This window comes from Metopolophium dirhodum, chromosome 8 (assembly GCF_019925205.1).
Source record: "Metopolophium dirhodum isolate CAU chromosome 8, ASM1992520v1, whole genome shotgun sequence".
Classification (NCBI taxonomy): domain Eukaryota; kingdom Metazoa; phylum Arthropoda; class Insecta; order Hemiptera; family Aphididae; genus Metopolophium; species Metopolophium dirhodum.
Genome location: NC_083567.1, coordinates 35,078,348 through 35,105,581, shown reverse-complemented (window position 1 = coordinate 35,105,581; position 27,234 = coordinate 35,078,348). Strand labels below are relative to the sequence as shown.

The 27,234-nt window shown below is 30.2% G+C and overlaps 2 protein-coding genes across 6 annotated transcripts in view; both read left to right on the top strand.

Annotated features, from left to right (window-relative positions):
* Nucleotides 1-13,994, top strand: part of LOC132950923 (protein yellow-like) — a 30,305-nt gene extending 16,311 nt beyond the window's left edge. Inside the window, exons 1-8 of one of the 5 annotated variants that reach the window (XM_061022550.1) lie at nt 4,518-4,676; nt 5,286-5,520; nt 8,533-8,777; nt 8,841-8,967; nt 9,065-9,328; nt 9,405-9,688; nt 10,474-10,652; nt 11,280-13,994. In XM_061022550.1, the coding sequence (XP_060878533.1) occupies nt 5,301-5,520; nt 8,533-8,777; nt 8,841-8,967; nt 9,065-9,328; nt 9,405-9,688; nt 10,474-10,652; nt 11,280-11,607 (1,647 nt within the window). In that variant the 5' untranslated portion in view covers nt 4,518-4,676; nt 5,286-5,300 and the 3' untranslated portion in view covers nt 11,608-13,994. Of the gene's footprint in view, nt 1-4,517; nt 4,702-5,285; nt 5,521-8,532; nt 8,778-8,840; nt 8,968-9,064; nt 9,329-9,404; nt 9,689-10,473; nt 11,126-11,279 lie in introns of those variants that run through there. The other 4 variants (XM_061022549.1, XM_061022548.1, XM_061022547.1 and 1 more) reach the window with 4 other exon arrangements.
* Nucleotides 13,995-16,924: 2,930 nt separating this feature from the next.
* Nucleotides 16,925-23,107, top strand: LOC132950595 (protein yellow-like). The gene is made up of 7 exons (XM_061022113.1): nt 16,925-17,118; nt 17,731-17,965; nt 20,555-20,790; nt 20,854-20,980; nt 21,078-21,341; nt 21,418-21,701; nt 22,485-23,107. The coding sequence occupies exons 2-7, from the start codon at nt 17,746-17,748 to the stop codon at nt 22,752-22,754; spliced, it is 1,401 nt and encodes a 466-aa protein (XP_060878096.1). The 5' UTR covers nt 16,925-17,118; nt 17,731-17,745; the 3' UTR covers nt 22,755-23,107.
* The last annotated feature ends 4,127 nt before the right edge of the window (nt 23,108-27,234 follow it).

Below are 27,234 nucleotides of genomic sequence, written 5' to 3'. Positions count from 1 at the left end.
TCTGCTATAGGTAATATCACAACGGGTTAATCGTCGTTTTTACGTGCACAAAAATGTTTCGGGAAATTGGATTTCCGTTTTCCAGGGTAGGACCAGTGGTGGTTATTGACTCGGAAATATATTGTCCTTCAATATATATGTGTTTTCTGTTTCTACGCCACTGAGGAGTGAGGACACCCACGAGTAGTTTAAGTATAACAAGTAACAACAAGAAAACAATTGCAAAAACGCTCCCAAAAATCGATTTTTTGGACAAACACTATACAATACACGAAAAATAGTTTACATTTTTCCAAAAATTGTGTTTATGTCTTGTGTGTATTTTATGTTCCTCAACAACTATAGAGAAATTTGAAGAATCATAATAAACCTATTTTAGGTTTTTATTTTTGAATATATTATAGCACTTTTCTATATAATTAAATGAGTGCTGCGTGATGTAGCCATGTAGGTACTTTCCAATTTTTTAAACTACTTTAAAAAGTGTTTTTGCCTAAACCTCGTCTTTGTACAGTCATTATAATATAGATACTTACCTCGTCGGCTCAGAGTTTAAAAATATTCGTATTGTAATATAAATCATAATAATAATATTAATATGTAACCACTCCACGCTATCGATCTGCTACACTTTTTTGAACGCTCATGAATTTATAAATGTATAATACATACCTATATATTATTATATTATATATACATACATACTTACATATATACATACATACATACATACGTCATACATACATACATACATATATACATACATACATACATACATACATACGTCATACATACATACATACATACATACATACATACATAGCACATACATGCATTCATACATATTATTATAAATATACAATGGAACGAACTATATAGGTAGGTATAACCTGTATTTTAATACGGATAAAATGCGACGAAAATAAACGAAATTGACGCGGAGCAATTTCAATGATTATTATTTTATATTTTACACGGTGAATTCGTTTTACGGGCATTACACATACCCTTTCAGTGCGAGTAATACATAAATTAGTTATACAAACCAAATGATACTTAAATTATTATTTACGGCGTAATGCAATTCTACCAGCGTGATCGAATAATCATTCTAGTGTTAATACTGCCAAGTATAAGTATGTGATTTATTTATATTATATTATGTTATGGTTATTACTTATTATATAAACATATAAATAAATAAGTACGCATGCCTAATCAGATTCTTATTAACGTAAAACGAGATGTGCTGAATTAAAGTGATTTCTGAAGACACTCGCTTCAAATGCAATATAGTAAAAACCTATTGAAAATCTATTAATCTACATTTTCAAAAATATACACGGATTAATGTCTTATTGTTAGACCGAAAAATCGATTTAAATTTATACCAATTTTATTTTACACGGTTGCTGCAGTAACAGATGGAAAGACAAGTTTTGGGAGGTCTGCAAGTGTGAGAGACCAATTTTCAAAAATAAACGATCTAACAAAGGTTATTTGCTTTTGTTCATAGAATGATTTTTTTAGTCCCGGGACCTTCATCAATTCATAATATATAACTACAAATATGTTCTTAATCGTATTTAAATCTGTAAATAAACTATAGAGGGATAGGTACCTAATATTATAAAACAAGTTACAAAAACAATTTTTAATAACAACATAAAAAATTTAAATTAAATAACCAATAGCCAATGGGTACCTATTTAAGTTTAAAGTATAGGTTTTTTAAGTATATTCATTAAAAATATCAAATTATATCAATATTTCATAATTTTTCTTATAATGTTATATTGTTATATACTTACTTAATAGTGCCAAACCGTGAACCAGCTCATATTTTATCTACTCTCGTTCAGGGACTCGTCGATTCCGCCATACATTTGTCGACTTTAGTCTAGTGTACCTATTCAGTAGTATCAATAAAGGTAAAATATGGAAGTCCCTAAAAGAATTCAGGATACCAACGAAATTTATTAAACTAATAAAATAATGCAATTCCAGCACTACCTATGTCCTACAAAGTCAATTTCAGAATTCAACCATCGTAAAGTTTTGAAGTTAACATAGGATAAAGACTGCAGGGTGCGATACGTTATCACCAACTGTTTTTAAGGCACTAAATAAAGTTATTAGAACAAAGCTATAGTAGGTAGTAAAGATCGTAAGTCAAGAGATATTGAATATTAAAAGAAAGTCATATATTTAAAGAAATATAAAAATAATACTGTGCTGGATTACTCGGATGATATTATGGCGATTGGCAGTAGGTACTCGTGCTGAGTTAATCGCAAAAACTGTGTCTTCAAAGCAACCAAATTCCCAAACCAATGAGTTTGAATAGTCAACTAAGATAAAACTAAATATGTATATATGGTCATAAGCAGAGAATCCAGAAATATACCGGATTTGGTATTGGGGAATCACATATTTCAAGTAGGTAGTAACTGATTTCTTGTACCTTCGGTATAAGTCATGTCAAGAATCTCAGCAGCCAATAAACGATATTATTCATATAAAAAACTATTCAAGTCCAAACTAATATCTAGAAGGTCATCGACAAACTTATATTCGAGTTACTGACAACTATCAGTCCTATATTCCTATCTTATGGATGCGAAACGTGGTCAGTAACAATAACACGAAGAGAAGAAGCTAACGATAATTAAAAAAATAAGTAATTTATCGTACGTTTGTGGTCGTTCTATTTTTTTAAATGAAAAATACCCAACAAGACAAACGAGGAGGTTTACCAGTTATTTCAAAAAGTCTGCATAAAATAATTTGTCAGGAGCCAATAAAATACCAGGATAAAAGTATGCCTTTGTATAAAAACTATAAACACATGACCAACTTACTGAAGAATTAAGTTCAATGTAACAAAATAATGTATATCTTATAGTATTATTAAGGACAATAAAGTATTGACATATACAATAATGATTAATAATATAAATCCATTAATTAATAAATGTACTATTTATATCATTCTAAAATACAAATATCTAAATTTTAACACTTTTTTACATTTTCAAACACTTATCTAGAGCTGAAAAGTGAAAACAATTTTTATTTTTATTTTATTATTATTTTATTTTAGAACGCCCTTGATTTAAAAACGTTTTGTTCCTAATTAATGAAGATTAATTAAAGGTCATGCCATTTTACCGGATTGGTAATCAAATTAAGTCCACAACGTATTGATAGCGTTACACATAACTCTGAAATCCAAACTAAAATAAATGTTTCGTAATCTTTTATTTTTTGCATTTTACTGCAAGCGAATTTATTGGTCACGGTCATCGAACACCAATAGGCATTATATTGGGTGTAATAGCCTATAAGTTAGTTAAATACACAACGGATCGCGTTTAATACATTTGGACAAGTGAAACAAAACTATTTAGTATTTTATATTTACCAATAGATTTTTCATCTTATATCTGATTTTAAACTCAACTACATTCAACACAAGATTGATGATCCCAATTCTGAACAAATTAACAATATTAGTAAATGTTTTAATGTTCAATGATAACTGATTTTAATTTTTTCTTATAAAAACCCAATAGTTATTAGAGCGATTAACTGATAAATTATATATTTTGTAAACGCTAGTGACACGTAAAGATTTAAACCTATTTAAAGTTTATAATTTCTAGAATTAATACTTCTCTAATTAATTTTCACGTTCCTATTCCTTAAAAAAATAAAGGAATTAATTCCTTCATTTGTTCCTCTATGAAGGAATCAATTCCAGGAATCGTTCCTTAACAACACTGCAGAATGTACAGGTGTAATTATATACATGTATATTGTAAATTCGAATAGGTAGGTACTCGTAATAATTTCCTGTCCCATTCAATTAACAATACGATGTGTTGATTTTATTATTATTGGATTTTGTTTTTAAAAGTCCGTTTCAAAAACTACTAACTAGGATAACTAGTTTCTCGCTATTACGAGCAGCATCACCTCATCGCTTAAAACATTAGGTAAAAAATGTAATACGAAAAATATAATCAAACAAAATCGGTTGGGGTGGCCGTTAAAATTTAAAACCGCGTTCGTGTTAATCGACTCGAGTAATAATTATACATGCGCGATTCTCGCAACTGGTGCATTTATTAATTTATTATAATATATTATTATGTATGCACACGGGAAAATGGTTGTTATCACAAGCAATACGAAGCCAAGTGCTAAACTCTGTTATCACTTATCGCGAGACACGAAGTGTTTTTTTTTTTTACAGTCCACGGGCCACCACACACGCGTCTAAATATTGTAATCCCATTTTAACTTTATAGATCTGATCACCTTTGGCTCGTTGTAATTTCGTACACAATTATAATAGATAATATATTACAATGTATTACGCGTCAACGATTACAGTGGTCTTGTAAATGCTAACACAATGATTAATATACGATTACGCGAACCTCTCCGTCTCTTGCTATTATTTATAGTAGGTAGGTATATTATAATATACGGTATCGTACGTATATAGGATGCACGCGTTTTTCGGTGTGGCGTCATTATAAACGGCGCTCGTCCGAATCGCCCTATAACTCACAATCTACATAAAAATAAATCAAAAATTCTTAAATAACATTATATTATATTCGTCGTCGACTCTTTCAGTAGATCCGTTGCACGCGCCATACCTTAAGGTACACATATATATTTACGCAATAGGTAAGCACACTATAATATGTATGTTGCTCAGTGCCCTGTTTAATATATTATTATACTCATATTACAGTTGTATACGTAATTAAACGTTATCTACGCTCTGGACAAACGATAATTTGATAAAGCTATAACAGAAAATATAGATTCAGTAGAAATAAATAACACCTAATCACGGGTACACAAAATCCGGGTTCACAAATTTACTATTCCTTGAAGGCCAATTTTACTTTCATGCAATATTATATAGCATACAATTTGAATTTGAACTTGCAGTGTGCGTATTAGGTCCGATCGGACAATTTTGTTCTTGCATACATAAAAATATAACGAATGCGAGAAAAAGCGAGCAGAATATTGCAGGAAATATCTAAACTCGGCTAATACAAAATAAATAATTATGTAGCATCGCACGAGTCTTTCCGTTTTTTCCCTTGTTCCTGTTCGGCTTGTTATTGATTTTTATCAGTATACCTAAACAGGCTAAACACACAATATTATATTATATTATTATGTACCATAATGTAGTATCTAAACTTGTAAACAACTATATTGACGAATAACTATTTTCTTGTGTCCGTGTCCTGCAGCAAATAACTGCTACCATGGTGCCATATCGTTGCCGTTGCGGCGGCGGGTTGATTTCGACGTTGGTGGCTGCGGCGGTCTTCGCGTGCGGCGCGGTCGCGGGGACGATGCAAGTCGAGTACAGCTGGGTGTACGTGGACTATACATTTGCCAGTCCGAATCACCGAGAATCGGCCATCAACTCGGGGAAGTTCATTCCTGAAAACTGTGTCATACTGGACGTGGACATATTTCAAGGTGAATATAATATTTATACGGCGTAGGCTACCTATTATATAATCATCAGGATTAACTCGACTACATGGTATTAATTTTTTGATGTGAATTGTTTACGATTTTAAAATTCGTTTTATTCTTTTACATTATTTTTACCTAATTTTTTTTACTAGGTAATGAATAAATTTAATAACTGACTTTTAATTAAATGTCAACAATATAATATGAATATATAGTTTTTTATTTAATAAATTGCGGTAGTCGAGATAACCCAGACGAATAATGATTATAGCTCAATAACTTTTGATATCATCCTTTATGACTGTTGCGTAGAAAAAAATACGGAAAACAATAAGCTAAATAGGTATATGAAGTGTTTATTTAGTATATAGGCAAATTATATTATATGACTTATAGGTATATATACAGTTACAGTATTGAGTATATATTATATGGTTTTGTTTAGTTTTGTCAACATTATTTTATTAGTATATTAAAAATTAGCAAAGAAAACCTTCAAGCTACGTGGTATAATTATAGTAAACCTGAACATTGATTTTCTAAATCATTAAAAAAAAATAAAAAATTGTCTTTGGTTTAAACCACGGGATCTAACTTTGACAAAAGAAATCATATTTTTTCGATGGTTCAAAATCAGAAACATATACACCCACTTCTGGTATAGTATTATCATTAATACTTATTCAATTACAATTTATCAGAAGATAAGCCAAAAAGTAACATATAATATATCCCGAATACCTTTAAAACCTTAATACCTTATTAAACTTATAAATATCTTTTTCTAACATAATTGGGACTCGAAATAACCTCAGGCCGGCCGCATGTTTGACATGCCTGCTAAAATAATCTAAAAGTAAAAAGGCAAATGCCCGTTTATACCTATATATAGTATATACAAATAAATAAACAAATATGTAAATAATTACATACCTCTGCAAACATTTTTAGATTACAGAAAAATAACTATAAATGGTTATTCTTTGTTAACATATCAAATTTTTTCAAAATTTGAACTTCACACGTTTAAAAGAATGTATACAAATGTATTTTTAAATTGCTATAAGAGCATCTCGTATTACATTTTTAAGCTTTTTAACTGAGCCTAAAATGTTTTATCATAATATGTCTGTAAATAGCACAAAAAGATCAAAACCAACAAAATCAGTTTATGCCAGAATTTGAGAAAATTTAAAAAGTAGGTATCTAGTTGGGTACTGCAGATAATTTTCAATTTTCAATTCCCACAAGTACCAACTAGAACCTTGCTAACTAATGATCAAAACATTTTTTTCTACCACAAAACGTGTACACTCGTACAGATAAAAAATTTAAAAACACACATTATTTTTAAATCAATACATTCATCGATCAATAAGATTGTTATGAAATAATTTTAAGCGAGACTATACTTAAGCCTCCTTAGTTACCAGGCCTATAGTTACGCTTATTTTTGCCAACCTACCCGTAACCAAACTTGTCGAAATCCTTGGTATATGTCTATGTATATGGATATCATAATATGTGTAATATGTATTGATTTCAGGCTTCAGCGTTGCTGAAATGTATATAAATTATAAATATTTTTTTTAATCACTATATATACTATATAGTCCGTATAATCCGTATTAATGTGTTATATTATATTATAGGCACGCTCACCAATACCGTTTGTTTTAAAATTAGTTCAGTGGGTATCGCGAACAATTACAGGTCACAGCAAATATACACAGATTATACCTATAGACATTTAGGTATATTATTATTGTCATTACCGTGGAAAAAAATCTGTTTACTTAATTTTAATTCCAGCGCGTATCAATATCCACCGGTACAACGGTATATCACAAGTCATTTTTAAATCTTTGTTTTATTGAGAAAAAATCTATTTTGTCACGCAAAAATTTAGTAATCGCCATTACTATCCTATTATTATTATTATTATTATTATTATTTTGTCACAAAATATAAGATTTTTTGACATAGTACGCTATTTATTTTATAATTGCAGTGAATTCCGGAGTTTTCAAAATTGTATACATTTTGGATTTTATCAATAAATGAATGTCTGTCGGTCTGTATATCCTTTATACATTCCTAAACGGGTGGACCGATTTTTATGAAATTGTTTGTGTGGGTTTGAGTGGTTCCCTGGATGATTTATATTAACAATTTCCAATTGGATCCAGTAAGTGCAACCAGAGGAGGTGCTCAAACATGGATTTCTAGATTTTTGTTGAAAATTGTTGTTTATAAATGGTTGCTATTGGTTAATGGAGAAATAATTAGCCATTAGTATTTTTGTATATTGGTTGACATTGGTTAATCGGGCAGATCAGCGGTACAAGCGCATACATCAAATCGAATTTTCGCACATTGCCTACCAAGATGGCTGACTTGCAAGTATAGCCGCTCATCGGCGTGTCCTATTTGATATGCTGTCGCACATTGTCCGAGATCAGGCGTAGTCAAAATGCCTACAACAAGGGTGGGTGTGTCGAACTTACTCCAACGAGTAGTACACTCAATACCCAAAAAGAGTTGAACAATAAAGCATTTTTAAACGTTGACACTTTTTACGGGCAACGATGTGCGCGGGATAAGATAGTATAAAATTGAAATTTTAATATATTTTCATATATTCTGTATACCTATTTATCTACATTTAATAAATGTAGACATTTGATTTGCTAAATTAATTAATATTATAACGATGTTTAATGATTAATAGTTTAAATTTAATATCATATCTATAACTAACTATACAGTAGGTATACAAATTACGAAACTGTTACGATTCAACCATGGTTGTGCATGTGCAACTCCATAAAATATATATTAGATATTTCTTTAATTATAAAATAAATAATTGTATGAATATTATTATTAACATAAAAAAATGAATGGTATAACACATTATTCTTTGAGAAAATGAGAACGTATCAAATGCATTATTAATGGCAATAATATATGTAAATAATTTCAAACTTTTCACTTTCTCTTCTAACTTAGGGCCATCTGAAGAAAAACTATACTTCAATATGGGTTCAAATTCAAATTCTGCTGTTACCAAACAACGAGTGTTTGTAATGGTTCCTCGTATCAAGCCGGGAAATCCTGCATCGATTGCAGAAGTAGTTCCAGGAGATCGCCCAAGTTCCGTACTATTAGCGCCGTACCCGAATTGGAAGGCTAATACTATTTCAGAAGACACGATCAATTGCGACGATACGATTGTTTCAGTATTTAGAACCAAAGTGAGTGAACCATAACAACTAAAGTATAAAAATGAACAAATTAATTCATACACACGTATTTAGATTGACTATCTCGGTCGATTTTGGGTTGTTGATGTCGGCACATTAGACCAATTTGAGATGACAGCTCGGTCCGTGTGCCCTCCAAAACTTTTGATATTTGACTTGAAAAATGGCGATAGAGTTATAAGTACGTCTACTATGAAGTCTGAGAACTGTTTTATCATTTTTTTTATTTTTCAACACACTGACGTCTCTAATTTTGTCTCGTTATCATTGTTATATAGAAACGTATAAATTTCCATCGTCACAGGTAAAAGACGTTTCGTTGTTCACTAACATCGAAGTCGATATCAGAGATTCAAAGGGCCGTAATACATTTGCTTACATAACCGATACTACTGCGTATAAACTTATCGTGTACGATTTTAAAAATGACGAAAGTTGGGTGGTAGATCAAGCATACTTCTACCCGTACCCAAATAAGGCTCATTTTAAAATTAAAGGAGTTAACTTTGACTTAATGGATGGAATATTAGGATTAGCCTTAGGTAATATATTTTCCATTGTAATTAGTGAGTACCTATAACATATTTTGTCCCGATGATCAGAAATTATAATGTTTAGGTCCTATAATAAAAAACGATCGAAAATTGTATTTCCACGCATTCGCTAGCATCAGAGAATCGTGGGTGAACACCAACACATTGCAAAATAAATCGATGTTTCAAAATGGTTTAATCGACGGTTCCGGTACATTCTTTTTGTCTTCGGAAGTTAGAGAAACCCAATCTAGTGTTGAAGTGATGACTGACAATGGAGTACTTATATACGCATCAATGGACAACAGTTTGGGTTGTTGGAACATCCAGGACCCATTTACAACTAAATACACCCACACGATATATAAGGTACCTATATAATAACTACCTACTCACATAAAATTAATTGAAATTACAGTTAATACTATTATGTGGTACGTTTCTATATTTTGTATTAAATTAAGTTTTATTAGATTATTTAATTAAGTTGTTGTTAAGCTTTGTAAAATATGCTAATTTTTAAATTGATAGGGTCATTATATAATATTATACGAATGTAGTTATGGATGATCGGCTACTGGCAAATTCCTCAGAGTGGTAAATAACCGGTAAGTTTAGTTTTGTGGAATTCACCAGTAGTTAAACCACGGATTAACAATAGATTTCGGAAACATGACTCACTCGGAAAATAGATATTGCATATATCGACCCAAAATGTCAGTTATGTAATATTATTAATCATAAATCATGAAATAAAAATTATTTAAATATATATTAAATACAAATTCTTGTTGATATATTAATTATTTTTCTTCGCTGTTTCTTTATTAAACTGCCAATAAAAAAATCTTAGAATTATTAGTTTCAAATAACAAACCAGAAAAATAACAAATAATTGTAAATTGAATGGATTATCCTCTTTCTACTCTGAATCTAAAAATATTAATAGTATATTTCACAATACTGAATTCAACGAAAATTTGTAGTCAAAGCTCAAAGCAAATTAATACATTTTTTTCTTAGTAAGACTAAGATCTAAATCTTGTTTGCGTTTTAAATAAAACTAAAAAATAATTTTGAAAGGGAGTGAAGCATTTGTTGAGTATTTAATGTAAAATCCAAATTTATAATCGTATACATTTGTAATTTTTTAGAGTGACGAAGATTTTCAATTTCCTAGTGGCATGAAAATTGTGGGCGGCAAAGTGTGGGCAGTGTCAAGTCAACTTCAAAATCATTTCACAACTATGGTCACTAATCGTAAATCTGTCAAGTACAGGGTGCTGGTTGGTCGAGTTGACGAATTAATAAAACGCACAGGATGCGATAAGAGGTCGGCATTTGTCGATATAAAACTGTCATCTAATGTACAGAATCTTGACCCCTCGAAAGATCGCTTAGTATTTAGTAGTAAAAGAAAGTAAATACGGTAAAAGGGATGCTTGCTTCAATATTTATTTAAAAAAATTAAATATGTAGTGTGTAATATATTTTAGTTGACGTAGTTTCACACTTTAATTTGTGATTATAGTTAAAATTGGTACATGATTACATGCATATTTGCACAAAATAATTTAACCTTGACACAATTATGTATCTAAATGAACCACATTTCTTAGTAGAATTTATATAATAACTCACAAACCTTAAAATGTTTCAAGGACTAACAAATTATTCTCACGTGTCAATAGACAAATTATATGAACTATTATAGTGTATGTTATTTATAAATTATAATCAATATGTTGTATATAATTTTATTTATTTAAAATATTTTCTGTAAATATAATAATATATTGCATTGCAGTTAATGTGTATTTTTGTAAAAAAAAAAAAAATGCTTCTCATCTGTGGATCGGTTTCTCTTGCTGCGGTAATTTGTATAATCCTTTACTCGTTAAGAACCTACTACTACAGGTATACCTATGATTAATATACAATCTTTTTTTTTTCTCAATAGGACAAGATTTGACGACGACAACGACGAGTTTCTAGTCGAATCGTTTGACGATAACATATTGCACGAATGGCGTGCGGTACCGGACACGGAACCATGGAGCTATTCGAGAATGTCCAGGGTGTTCGAAGGCAAAAATGGCGCGCATCAGACGCCCGTCAAGTCTTTGGTATTGACCGGAAACGTAAACGTACACGGTCACAGTAAATCGGCGTCGTTGTCATACGATTGCCGTATGAGTATGATCAACGGTCAACTGAATAACCGCGACTGTTTGGGCAAGTCTCGTCGGAGGAACCGGGTGAGGCGCGGTCCGGGTCCTCAAAGGTGACGCATCTTTATAATAATTGTCGTTGCCAGTGTTGCCTGTGCGGATCATTGTGACGTACAACACGTGTAACGGCTCATATACCGGCTCATATTTCCAGAAGAAATTTTTAAACAACTTCTGTGTTATGTTTTTTTTTTTTTTTCATAATATATAAAATATAATTTAAACCGCACACAACCTCATAGGTCATAATCATAAACAATACATAAATGCTACGATAGTTAATATATATATTTAGAGATCGCGATTGCGCAACGCGTACCTATATATATATATATATATATATAGCGGAAGTAGTATCACGCGTTGTTTCTAGATGCTCATTAGTATAGGTAGGTATATAATTAGTTACGTTCGTATAAGTATGCTTTAAAGTTAAAGACATAAGTAAGTGTGTACTGAAGAATACATTTTACATTCTAAATGTGATTAGTGCGTGTCCGTAAACCGTTTTAAGAAATCTAGGTGTTTGTAGACGATGAGAAATAATTATGCAACTATTTACACATATTACCTATATTATATATAATATATTGTTTGGGACAAACGTAAATAATATAACCGAGCCTAATTAGAATTATTCTAATAATTAAAAAAATTAAATTTTTCATATTCAAAATAGCTAACGATTTTTAATTTCCATTTTGTATACTTTGATATAATATCTATCAAGTATAATAACTGTAAATCTATAATATAATCCAAAAAGTCAAAAAGACTACAACTAAATAACCCTCTACGCATTCTAAGCACACTAATTCACAGAAATACATACACAAACCTAAAAATCAAACTGGTAATATAAAAAATCCTTCTAAAACCCATCTAGACATATTGGCTGGAGTTCTAGGGTATTGCCAAAAATTAAAACATAGGTACATAAAATTCATATTTAGGATTTCCCTAAGAAAAATAACTAACGCCCCTCCCTTTGTTTCTAATCTTACACTCCAGAATGACTTACAAATAACAACAATACTCGGCGGAACCAAATTTTTCTACAAAAGATTTTATAACAAACTACCTTTCCATTGTAACCATCTTATAAAAAATGTATCAACCTTATCCATTCCAGGTAATCCCCAAGACGGATAAAGCGTAAATAGTGCCGCGATCTTCTAAATTATCACTAACAACAACAACAAAATTAACTAATTAAAAACTCAAGATAGGTAATGTCACTAAAGGGTGGCTTCTTCCCTCAAAAGCTTAACATGTAACTCCTCTCATCACATTTGCTTATTATTCTAAATAAGAATAGATTGTAAACATCTTATAAAAATGTAAAAAAAAAATATATCCATAAAATAGATACAGTGATTTATTACAATACGCAATACTGTATATCTGTATTCTTTAAATATTTTTATTATCATTACATTACATTAATCAATAATAATAATTGTGATTTGTGAACAAGTTTCAAACCGTTTATTTCATACAGGATTTGACGATCACAAGTGACAACATAATACATTATGTCTTATTGGAAAACAAAATCATACAAAAAACGAATGATTATCTTAACTCGTAAGGTTAAATTAAACATTATTCATTATAAGTTATGAATTATTACTAATTTCTAAATATACTTACCTATATAGGCTAAAATAAATATTAAGTTAAAATGTAAATTGTAAATATATAATAGTAGATAGGTAACAAATATTATAATCATACAACATAACAATCAATGCTCATTAATTAAACAGTACAAACAAGTATTATTAATTAGTTATACTTTTAAACATTTACCGAACAAATTACAAATTTAAGCTAAACACTTGAATATCATAAATAATCTAACTAAATATTTAATTTAAAAAACTGGGTACAATGTTACACAGTATGTACCATGTTTTCATATAATTACTTAGGTAATTTAAAATATAAGAATATGTGTCATATATTATTTGTACATTCTATTAACATTTAAATTGTATTACAGATGTATTGTTATTAGTTTATTACCTACATGTTTTCATATGATAATAATTTACGACGAGAAAAACTCTTAATTTAATTTCTTATACAATCCACATTACCTGTAATTGACCCAACTTAATTATATTATTGTAGAATAATATGTAATAAATACCCATAACTCGTTACCAACTCCGCTACTCGTATAGTCATTAATTATTAGTGTATTACTTATTATATTTATTGGCTTTTAATTTTTAGCTATTGTGAATAAAATAAATTTTTATCGTTAATCTTAAATTAATATTGCAAAATAAATATTGTGTACATAAAACTACATATATGTTATAAATTATAAAAGTACCTACTCAAAGTATATACAAGTTAATTCAGTGCCGTATTAACGCAGAAAGGTAGGGGGTCATGGGTCCGGACCCCCCTCCATTGACCCCATAAATACCTACCTAAACCATCTAATATATATAATATATATTAATATATTCTGTGCTAATATAAGTTGTAAATGTATTTGAAAAATTAGCTGGACCCAACCCATGAAAATTCTAAAATACGCCACTGAGTAATTCCAAAATATATTTTTTGAAATCATTTTGCTGGACACTGGACAGGGTGTGTTGAACCCATGGTTGAAATATACAAGGTTATTGCATTTATACCCCTTCTAGATCAAATATTTGATGGTAAAAACAAAAATGGCAGCGTAAAGGGAGCCAATAATAATCAAGTATACATGCACGGGAATTTTGAATTTGTTAGCTTTTGTCAGCGTGTTTTTGATGATAAGAAAAATGTATATTTGTGATGTCCCTTTACGCAGCCATTTTGTTTCTGATGATAACAATCCGAGTCAATATGCAATAACCTGTATATTTTAACCATGGTTGAACCCCAAAATTTCCACTGTACGTGTGTAAATACATATTAGGTCACTGGAAGGCATTGCGTCCTGCAAGCTTGTATGACGAATACAAATAGGATAAAATGATAAATAATTTTACGTGTAACTAATAAATCTAAATATCGTGTATGATGTATTTTTATTTATTTAAAAATGATAATGGGCCACACTGAATATGTTTGTGGGGGTTGGGGTTTGGGGTTTGGAGGCATGAGTTCACAATGTATGGGTAGTATAATGTGTGTTAAGTAATATGAGTGTATACAAAGTTATTTGAAGTAGGTAAATTAAAAAAAAAAAAAACAACATTTAGATATCATATTATTTGAAATACTAAATGTACATGAGTATACGAATAAAGTTGAAATTAATTTAACTTTCATAAATTTCCACTACAATTGTACATACTTCCTAGTTCCTACAGTTATTTATGTTATCAGTACTTATCCCCATGTTTTTAGATATTGGTATTAAAATAATTATTTCTGTAATGTTTTGACAATTAATATTATATTAAAGTTCATATTCTAATATTATAATATAGGTATCTACTTCTAAAAATGTAGATATGACTGAATTTAAGATGTTGTATAGTCTGAAATAACCTGTAACGGACCTTTTTTTATTTTCCCGATATTAACTCGTTTTTCCATTCCATCAGCTTGTTTAACCAGATTGTCATTCTAAATTAGAGGCACAAGATGCTGTATTGTATCGACATTTTGTAAATACCTATATTGTGTAACGTTGATATTTGATACTATAGCCACGATACATGAATACATGATATTATTATTTAGTGGGCATTGAAAAAATCATCACTATCGAATGTTTCAACAATAACAATTTAAGTACAACGAGTAGCATATTATGTTTATAAATTGTTGATTACAATTAAAAATATCGATTATCCACATTCCACAATCCACATGGTTATAACTTCTTATATTTTGTTTGCAGTCGATCCTCGCTTTATCTGCGCCCAACCGTTTTATGTAGGTGGTACAATACTGCAGTACTTGCATACAACCACCTTTAGAAGTTCAAGTTTCCGTACACCACCTCTCGTCAATATCAGCAGATCACTACATTAGTATCTTCATGACAGATACAAATAGAAACATTGTTCAGATGAACTGGTCGTTTGTTTTCTGTGTTTGAAACATTTATATGAAACGGGATACTATAACCCAAATCATTGCATATGGACAATAATATACGAGTAACTACCTATTACCTAGTCTATGAATATACAACAATATACCAATTGATTAATTGGTTCCTACAACAGGTATTTTGTGATAACAGATCCTACTCTACAACTACCCCCTTGTATGAAAATAATTATATTTTATATAAATAAGTACCTACTTTAGGCGTAAAAAATAAATATATTCTGTTGAATTAGGTAATTTGTTATTATACATTCTAGAAACGAGGATTGAGGAATTGTTAATTTTACAAATGTACAATATGTCAATGTTATGTGATTTTTTTCAGTCTGTCATTATGCCGCTATGATTTTATGAAGCATAAAGTATTAGTTATAACCAGTAGTGAGATCGGCCCACTTCATGTTCCGACCGACTCAAGATAGATGGCGCCTTTCAGTTACTGAGTTACTTAGATGCGATATAAAATATTTAAATATATCTATATATTCAAACCATATAATATCTATACTAAACGGGCTGTATCACTGCGCTATGTTGGCTCGCGACTATCAATGCTTCTGTATAGTATTGGCCGGTCTATAAGTAAAAGGCATGTGGTTACAAATTATCAGTTACCTAAAACCAAAAGTTATTAGGTACCAAAAATATAACCAAAACCGCGAAAACGACTTGTTTATAAAAGTTACTTTTAATTGCTAATTAACCTGTAACTCAATGAGATAAAAAAAAATAGTCAACTTGCCCAGTCCGTCGATGTGTGTCTGTCGTCTATGTTTTATTATTATTAGATTTTGTTTTTGAGAGTCCGTTTCAAAAACTCGAATAACTATAACCTAACTAAACTATAGTTTTTTGCTATCACAAGCAACAACACCTCATTGTTCACACCAGTACATTGATATATTAAGAGGACGCGTGTAATAATTATATGCAATTCTCGCAACTGGTGCATTTATTAATTTATAATAATATATTATTATGTATGCACACGGGAAAATGGTTGTAATCACAAGCACTATGAAACCGTGTGCTAACTCTGTTATCACCTATCATGAGACGCGAAGTGTTTTTTTACAGGCCACCGCACACACGCGTCTAAACTGTAATCCCATTTTAACTTTATAGATCTGTTCATTAACCTTTGACTCATTGTAATTTCGTACACAAACACAATTATAATAGATAATATAATGCATTGTAGGTACGCGTCAACGATTACAGTGGTCTTGAAAATACTAAAACAATGATTAATATACGATTATGCGAAATTGCGAACCTCCCGTCTCTTGCTATAATTTATAGTAGGTAGGTATATTATATACGTTATCGTACTTATAGGATGCACGCGTTTTTCGGCGAGGTGTCATTGAACGGCACTTGTCCGAATCGCCCTAAAACTCACAATCCCACAGGTCGAAAATACTTATATAATATAATATATATTCATCGTCGTCAACTCCTTCAACAGGTCCGGTTCATGCGCCATAGCCCAAGGTACACAAATATATTATTTACGCAGTAGGTACCTAGGTATACTATTTTAATATATGGCGCTCTGCAGTATACCTGTTTAATATATTATATTCATATTACAGTCTACGTAATTAAACGTTTTATACTATCCGGACGAACAATATCTTGTTAAAGCTATAACAGAAAATATAGTTTCAGTAGAAATAAATGACACCTAATACACGGGTACACAAAATCCGGGTTCACAAATTTACTATTCCCTGAAGGCCAATTTTACTTTCATGCAACATTATATAGCGTACAATTTGAGTTTTAACTTGCATGCGTATTGTGGCGGACCGGACAATTTTGTTCTTGCATACATAAAACAACGAATGCGAGAAAAAGCGAGCAGAATATTATACGAATTTTTCCGAATTCAGCTAATACCAAATAAATAATTACGTAGCATCGCACGAGTCTTTCCGTTTTTTCTCCTCGTTCCTGTTCGGCTTGTTATTGATTTTTATCAGTATACCTAAACAGGCTAAACACACAATATTATATTATATTATTATGTACCATAATGTAGTATCTAAACTTGTAAACAACTATATTGACGAATAAATATTGTATTGTGTCCGTGTCCTGCAGCAAATAACTGCTACCATGGTGCCATATCGTTGCCGTTGCGGCGGCGGGTTGATTTCGACGTTGGTGGCTGCGGCGGTCTTCGCGTGCGGCGCGGTCGCGGGGACGATGCAAGTCGAGTACAGCTGGGTGTACGTGGACTATACATTTGCCAGTCCGAATCACCGAGAATCGGCCATCAACTCGGGGAAGTTCATTCCTGAAAACTGTGTCATACTGGACGTGGACATATTTCAAGGTGAATATAATATTTATACGGCGTAGGCTACCTATTATATAATCATCAGGATTAACTCGACTACATGGTATTAATTTTTTGATGTGAATTGTTTACGATTTTAAAATTCGTTTTATTCTTTTACATTATTTTTACCTAATTTTTTTTACTAGGTAATGAATAAATTTAATAACTGACTTTTAATTAAATGTCAACAATATAATATGAATATATAGTTTTTTATTTAATAAATTGCGGTAGTCGAGATAACCCAGACGAATAATGATTATAGCTCAATAAATTTTGATATCATCCTTTATGACTGTTGCGTAGAAAAAAATACGGAAAACAATAAGCTAAATAGGTATATGAAGTGTTTATTTAGTTTATAGGCAAATTATATTATATGACTTATAGGTATATATACAGTGATTCATAGAAATATTAATGGGTGGGTGGGTGGGTGTCCTGTGGTTGGGAAAGTTAGTTTGAAGAAGTTTTAAAAGTTGGTAATTCAATTAGAAATATAATGTACAGCTCTATATGGACTACGTCATGACGTGTATCAGCGTAAGTCGTACAGTAACAGCCAACATTAGGTTAAGCGGTTAATCCCGGTACCCGCATGTGTAAAGAATGGAATTTAAATATATTGTTATGTAATATAAGTACAATTATTATATGGTTCAGGGGTGATACAGGGTTATATAATATTTACTGTGTATACCAATTAAATACCTATAACTGGCATAACTTATCCGCTAAAAAACTATGAATTCACCTTTTGGAGAGTAGTGAAAATTTTTTTAGGGTGGTTGATGTAAAAATATTAAATGTGAGTCAAGAAAAAAAAAGTTCAAGACGCCACTGGCTCCGACTACCTATTGTAATCATCAGGATTAACGCGACTACATCGTATAGGAAACCTCCGTCTAAGAAACCTCCGCGTAGGAATCTATTTATTTGACAGCTCGCTATCATCTAGATTCCTATCTGACTGAATTTGTTTGGCGACGACACTTCTTAGCAAACTATCCATTTTCTAGAATTCTAATGGATATTAAAACGTACCTACTTTCCTCAGAAAATTTTGATTTCAATTATTTCATTTTTGATTAAAATTTTAAAATATTTTTTTTACTTATACATTATTTTTGCCTAATTTATTTTTTACCACCTATTAAATGTAATAACTGATTGATAGTTGATTAAATGTCAACAATATAATACAAATATATATAGTTTTTTATTTAAGAAATTGCGGTGGTCGAGATAACCCGGAAGATTATAACAGGAAGTCCTGGAAATATTTCGGTAGTCGAGATAACCCGGAAGTACCCGTATTTGTTATGTCACTAATTTTTGTATCAGTTAATATATTGTTAAGACACGTATGAAACCCTGTGGGTACCTATATAGCACATAATATTGCCATTGGTATATACCACCAAGGCAACAACCTACATTGGCGAAGGGAAGGGGGTTTGGGGCAGAATCCCACCCAAAAAATTCAAAGCAGAATAGTTTCAATATAACTCAATGACTGAATAATGTACTATTTACAATATATAATATATATATATTTTGGTATCGCCCGTATAGACAAAGAAAAAAATACGGAAAACAATATGTAAAATAGGTAAGAAGTATATATTTAATATTATGTAGGCAATTATATTACTTATATACAGTGGCGGATCCAGAAGGGGAGGGGGGGAAATCAGCTGACCCACAGTTTTTTTCTCAGTTAAATGTGGCTTAAACTCATCGACTTAAATAATGTACGTTTATGTACCTAATTCGAAAAACCCTAGTATAAAATATGTATAATAGGCTGCGTACATGGCTGTGATATTGAGCATAGAAAGCAACGTAGCACAAATAATTGATTTTAATAAGATACCTAATATTGTAATAAGTACATTTGCACGTAAATATTCGTTATTTTTATTTATTTGCTTGGCGTGTTCCTGATCTATATAGCAAGGACTCCGTAAAGTATTTATCCAAAAATGTAACCGTACATAATTTTTAGGCGCAATTTTTCTTTACAGAGCCTCGATGCTTACCTCTTATAGTGTAAAACCTAAAATAACAGTACAAGTGTCAAGGAATAAGTAGGAAGAGATTTTTTTTTTGGATTAATTCCGCTACTGAAGGCTACTGTAGGATTTTAAAACTTTATTAATTACTATTGATCTATCAATATAAATAATTTGTAAAAATGATCTAAGTATACCGAATACTACAACTAATATTACATATAGTTTATATTATTGTAAAACTATATATGAGTATTATTATCCTTGGCATAAACATTTTAATAAATCAGCAACTACTTATTAGAATTTTGATTTAGATACATCGACATTTTCAAGAAATTCACTTGCTAAACAATTTGCAGTAAAAACGTGTGGTTATCAATTGAAAAACATAAGTTTGTATCGCCGCAGAACACTCCTTAAGTAGTAAAAAAAATATCTGGAATTCGAAAAATTATGTATGAATATTATTAATAACATAAAATAATTAACGGTAACAACTATAACGTATAAATGCCAATAATATATGTAAATAATTTCAAACATTTCACTTTCTCTACTGGCTTAGGTCCACCTGAAGATAAAATTATTGGTTCGAATTCATATTCTGCTGTTACCAAACAACGAGTGTTTGTAATGGTACCTCGTATCAAGCCGGGAAATCCTGCATCGATTGCAGAAGTAGTTCCAGGAGATCGCCCAAGTTCCGTACTATTAGCGCCATACCCGAATTGGAAGGCAAATACTATTTCGGAAGGCACGATCAATTGCGACGAAACGATTGTTTCAGTATTTAGAACCAAAGTGAGTAAACAATAACAACTTAATTTTTAAAATGACTAAATTAATTCATACACACGTATTTAGATTGATTATCTCGGTCGATTTTGGGTTGTTGATGTCGGCACATTAGACCAATTTGAGATGACAGCTCGGTCCGTGTGCCCTCCAAAACTTTTGATATTTGACTTGAAAAATGGCGATAGAGTTATAAGTACGTCTACTATGAAGTCTGAGAACTGTTTTATCATTTTTTTTATTTTTCAACACACTGACGTCTCTAATTTTGTCTCGTTATCATTGTTATATAGAAACGTATAAATTTCCATCGTCACAGGTAAAAGACGTTTCGTTGTTTACTAACATCGAAATCGATATCAGAGATTCAAAGGGCCGTAATACATTTGCTTACATAACCGATACTACTGCGTATAAACTTATCGTGTACGATTTTAAAAATGACGAAAGTTGGGTGGTAGATCAAGCATACTTCTACCCGTACCCAAATAAGGCTCATTTTAAAATTAAAGGAGTTAACTTTGACTTAATGGATGGAATATTAGGATTAGCCTTAGGTAATATATTTGCCATTGTAATTAGTGAGTACCTATAACATATTTTGTCCCGATGATCAGAAATTATAATGTTTAGGTCCTATAATAAAAAACGATCGAAAATTGTATTTCCACGCATTCGCTAGCATCAGAGAATCGTGGGTGAACACCAACACATTGCAAAATAAATCGATGTTTCAAAATGGTTTAATCGACGGTTCCGGTACATTCTTTTTGTCTTCGGAAGTTAGAGAAACCCAATCTAGTGTTGAAGTGATGACTGACAATGGAGTACTTATATACGCATCAATGGACAACAGTTTGGGTTGTTGGAACACCCAGGATCCATTTACAACTAAATACACCCACACGATATATAAGGTACCTATATAATAACTACCTACTCACATAAAATTAATTGAAATTACAGTTAATACTGTAATGTGATACCTATACGTTTCTATATTTTGTATTAAATTGTACATGAGTTAAACTTTGTAAAATATGCAAATATTGAAACTGATAGGGTGACAATATAATATGACACATTGACACGAGTGTATTTATGGATAATCGGTGGCTGACAAATTCCTCAGAATGGTAGGTAACTGATAAGTTTAGTTTTGTGGAGGACACCAACACTTAAACCTCGAGTTAACAATACATTTCGGAAACATGACTCACGCGGAAAATAGATATTGCGTATATCGACCCAAAATGTAAATTATTTTATATTATTAATCGTAAATCATGAAATAAAATAAAAAGTATTCTTGTAGATATATTAATTACTTTTCTTCGTTGTTTCTTTATTAAACTGCTGATAAAAAAGTCCTAGATTTATTATTTTCAAAATACAAACCAGAAAAATAACAAATAATTAATTGTATGGATTATCCTCTATAAAACTCTAAATAAAAAAATACTAGCTATATATTTTACAATACTTAGTTCAACAAAATTACGTAATCAAAGCCGAAAACGTTTAATTTTTTTTTTCTTAGTAAGACTAAGATAAATTAATATAAATTTATATAAATCTTATTTGCCTTTTTAAGTAAAATTAAGTAATAATGTATAAATAGTTTGGAGGGTAATGGAGCATTTTTTGAGTACTTAATGTAAAATCCAAAATTATAATCGTATACATTTGTAATTTTTTAGAGTGACGAAGATTTTCAATTTCCCAGTGGCATGAAAATTGTGAGCGACAAAGTGTGGGCAGTGTCAAGTCAACTTCAAAATCAATTCACAACTATGGCCAATAATCGTAATTCAGTCAAATATAGGGTGCTAGTTGGTCGAGTTGACGAATTGATAAAATGCACAGGATGCGATAAGAGTTCGGCATCTGTCGATATAAAAATGTCATCTAATGTACAGAATCTTGACCCCTCAAAAGATCGCTTAGTATTTAGTAGTAAAAGAGAGTAATTAATACGGTAAAAGAGATGCTTGCTTGTCATGTTTTCATATGATAATAATTTACGACGAGAAAAACTCTTAATTTAATTTATTATACAATCCATATGACCTATAATAAATTGACCTCACTTCATTATATAGAATAATATATAATAAATACTTATTTATAACTCGTCGCCTTCTCGTATAGTAATAAGTTATTAGTTTTTACTTATTATACTTATTAGCTTTCAAATTTTAGCTATCGTGAATAAAATTCTTTTTTATCATTAATCTTAAATTAATATTTCAAAATAAATATTGTGTTTGTGTACATAATATATCTTATAAATAATAATCAATATTTATTTGATGAAAATCATCACGAGTAGTTGCATAAATGCATTGTACATAATATAAAAATAGAATGTACCTATAAGAATAAAATTGAAATAAATTTAACTTTCATAAATTACCACTTTAATAATTTATTGTGCATACTTCCTACAGTTATTAGTGCTATTAGTACTTATCCCCATTTTTTTCATATATTAGTATTCGAATAATTACTACTGTTATGTTTCAACAATAAATATTATAATAAAGTGTAATATGTAGATATGACTGAATTTAAGATGTTGATTAGTCTGTAATAACTAATATCCTGTAATGGGTCTTTTTTCATGTTCCCTATTAACTCGTTTTTTAGTAAACCTATTCCAAAATTAAAGTACAATGAGTTGCATATTATGATTATCAGTTTTTGTTTATAATTAAAAATATTGATTAACCACATTCCACATTCCACATGGTTATTTATTTGAAGTCGAATCTCTCTTTATCTGCGCCCTATATAGGTGGTACAATACTGCAAATGCCTAATACCTTTACAAGTTCAAGTTCCCGTGCACTACCTCTCGTCAACATTGGCATTCGGCAGATCACTTCGTTAGTTTCCAAGTATCTCCTTGACAGATACAGAGATAGAAACATTGTTGAATTGTTCAGATGAACTCATCGTTAGTTTTCTGTGTTCGAAACGGTTATATAAAATGCAATACTATGGCCCAAATCGTTGCTTGGATATTGGGTAATAATATACGAGTACCGCCTAGTCAATGAATATTGAATATACAAAAATACCAATTGATTGATTGGTACCTACAACAGGTATTTTGTAGCAATAGAACCTTACTACTACAACTACAACCCCCTTATAAGTAAATAATTATATTTAATATTACGTATTATTGTATTAAGTTACTTTACGTGTAAAAAAACAAAATTCAAAATATTCTGTTGAATTAATTAATTATTATACATTTAAGGAACAAGTACTGAGGAATTAGTTGATTTTACAAATTTACAATAATGTGCATATATTTATGTCTGTGATTATGTTGTTTTGGAGCAGAAAGTTCATAAGTTATAAGTTATAACTTACATAAGTATCTGTCTCAACCGAATTACCGCATTGCACCATAGGTACAATATGGTAATAAAAAAGCCTAAGTACCACTACCAAGTATAGGTAGGTGCTTTAACATCAAACACAATAGTATATATTATTATAGTATAAAAAGTTAATAGTTTACAATAGTTTTAATTGTAATATAAAATAAGTTCTTTTCTTACCTACTAAATAAAATCTAAGTAATTCACTCCTTACTGAAATTATAAGTGCATATTATTATACTATATTATATTTATTTAAAATTGTATAAACGTTAAGCAAAAGTAGGCTAATGACGTTCGATGTCGAAAACCTAATCACAAATATTTAAAAAAAAACCCTATATATTTAAGTACCTAGGCACAAATCCAAAATAAAATAATACTTGTATTAAAGCGGTAATAATTTGTATAATATATACTTTGTATAGGCATATATAACCTATGTACGTGCCTACCTACCTATTCGAAGAAAAATATCAACCTTATACAATTAAATAGCTCAATTCAACAATTTAATATAATTTAATTTAGGTACATCAAACTACCTATTTTAGTTGATTATATTATAGGCTACATTTTTTACTGGTGTTTCGAAAAATGTAATTCTCTTTCTCATCAAAAAAGAGAAAGCATAGTCAAAAATAATTATATATTATATAAAAAAAACTTAAGGTACATCGTAAGCAGTATATTTATTTAGATTAACAAAACATTGATTTTATGTATCCTAAAATAATTATGGATAATACCATTGATAATCAATGATAATACTTAATGAGGAGAGAATTTAGAGTTATTTTCTTAACGAACGAGTAAAATCGACATAATAGTATAATTTAGCACTGATGTTCGACTAACAAATGTTAAATCAATATTATGAGCGTTAAAAAGGCATAATAATTGAATAATGGGATGACCGGATGTACCAACCTAATACTGTAATGGTATATGTGACATGTATAAGTAGTTGATATAGCGGTTAGCCAGGAACAATTTTTGTTAGGTAATATATAGGTACCTATAATATCTTAAATTATGAGTTTGTCTGTCTGGTAATTGGTATGTGTAACCACTGTAATACCTGAATACCATACTGTGAATAAGAATAACATACACACACATTATACGATTAAACTCACCCACCAAACTATATGATAATTTTTGTAAAAAAAAAAAGTATAATTGTGGATAATGTTTTGAACGTTTTTGTTAAATATTTAATGTTTAATTGTTCATAAAAAATATTCTCTTGAATATACCTATTGGCTATTATATTATGCTGATAATGTTATAAATGCATTCAATAATCATTAGAAAGGCCAAGTGATATTTTACTGAAATAGATTATAAGATAATATTAGAAAGGAGGAGTAACTTTATCAAGATGGAATAATTTGAAAGGAATTAGAGTATTTGAAAAGTACAAAACCACACTTCAAGAATTCCAAACAATCTTTACAATAATTAATATATGATTATGCAACTATATTATAGGTAAGAAATTCAATAATAGCCATGACAGCTAAAATATATAGTTGAAATAAATATAATTGAAATTTTAATAAAAGTTAACAGTTTGAATAAGATTGGATACTTTCTATTCTCGTAAACAATTTTGATTGCATTTTACTGAACTTATTTTCTTATGGGATTGTAGGTGCTCTCATTTAAGGTGATGCATTATTCATCGGCTTCATACAATCACGCTAGTTGCGTCCTAAAGGGTATTGCTGTATGATCTAGCACGTTTATTACCTTTTTCGCCGTACGATTGAGCACATTTGAAATATTACAATGAAATAACCGTAGACCCAAAAACCCACAACTATATTGAGCACGAATTTGTATGCTACGGACGCTATCAGTGGCGTAACTAGGTATCTGTATTACTTACATGTTCAAATTTAAAAGTCCATGTCAAATCTTTTATATTGGTTCTTAACTTTGATGATTGACAACAGTCGTTATTTTATGAATTGCTAATACAGTAATACCTGGATAAAACATTTTATCAATTTATGTGGGTAAGTTAAATGTACAAAATATATAAATACATTCGTTTTAAATAAACTATACAATAAAAAAAAATTAAAAATTGTTATGCATAAACAAAATGTGCAGTCATAAAATATAGATTTCCTTTAGTCGTATAATGCACACTAAATGCTCTTCATCGTGATTACTACTTCAGTTCATCATTCGTTGTTATAATAGCATATTTACATATATTGTATAAAATCAAAAGGGCGTTTGTAGAAATGAAAATGTTAAAAGGACTTATACCACTATTATTATATGTTCTTAGAAGGGTGTTTATAAAATTCAAATTATTAAAAGGGCCTACACCACATACATTTTTTAAAATTACCATAACATTAAATATAAATTTAGTTTAAGCAATTTAATAAACAATTTTAGTTCCTCATGTTTAATAATATAATGTATAAATGAACATTCTATCTTGAAAATTGAGTATTTAATCAGTTGTATTTGTTTTCTGAAAAAAATTTGGTATACGCCCTTTTAACAAAATACCGTCGATATCATAGAACATACTTAGGCACTTAGCGATATAGGCTGACCGCTGACTGACCGCGTCTTCGTTCAGAATCGTTTTTCTAGTACAATAGTTTATAAATTATAGTTGAATTACATTTTAACACATAGGTACAGTGTATGTCATACACTATATAGTGACTTACTCAATGACGATGTACACTTGACACCTATGCAATGTAGCAGAGCGGTTACCTACTTTCCACATTTTTTGTTGCATTGTACTAGTGTGATTGGCATGACCATGGGGGGTTAGAGGGTTTGCTCATTGGCATTTTTTTTTTATTAATACATTGAATTTGTTGTAATTTTATTATTTAACTGCGTTGCGCAATATTTTGCCATAATTCACAATTCAAGTCTTACAAGACTTGTAAAGTTGATAAATCATATTTATAAAATGATAAATAATAACTTTTAGATAGCTTTATAACGTCTTAATACCTATCAAGGATTATTATAATATACATATATCATCTATAATATGTAGATGAATTTT

Coding starts and splice junctions, on each gene's coding strand:
- LOC132950595 (XM_061022113.1), top strand. CDS start 17,746: ATGGTGCCATATCGTTGCCGTTGCGGCGGCGGGTTGATTTCGACGTTG. Junction 20,791..20,853: donor TTTCAGTATTTAGAACCAAA/GTGAGTAAACAA, acceptor ACACGTATTTAG/ATTGATTATCTCGGTCGATT. Junction 21,702..22,484: donor ACACCCACACGATATATAAG/GTACCTATATAA, acceptor GTAATTTTTTAG/AGTGACGAAGATTTTCAATT.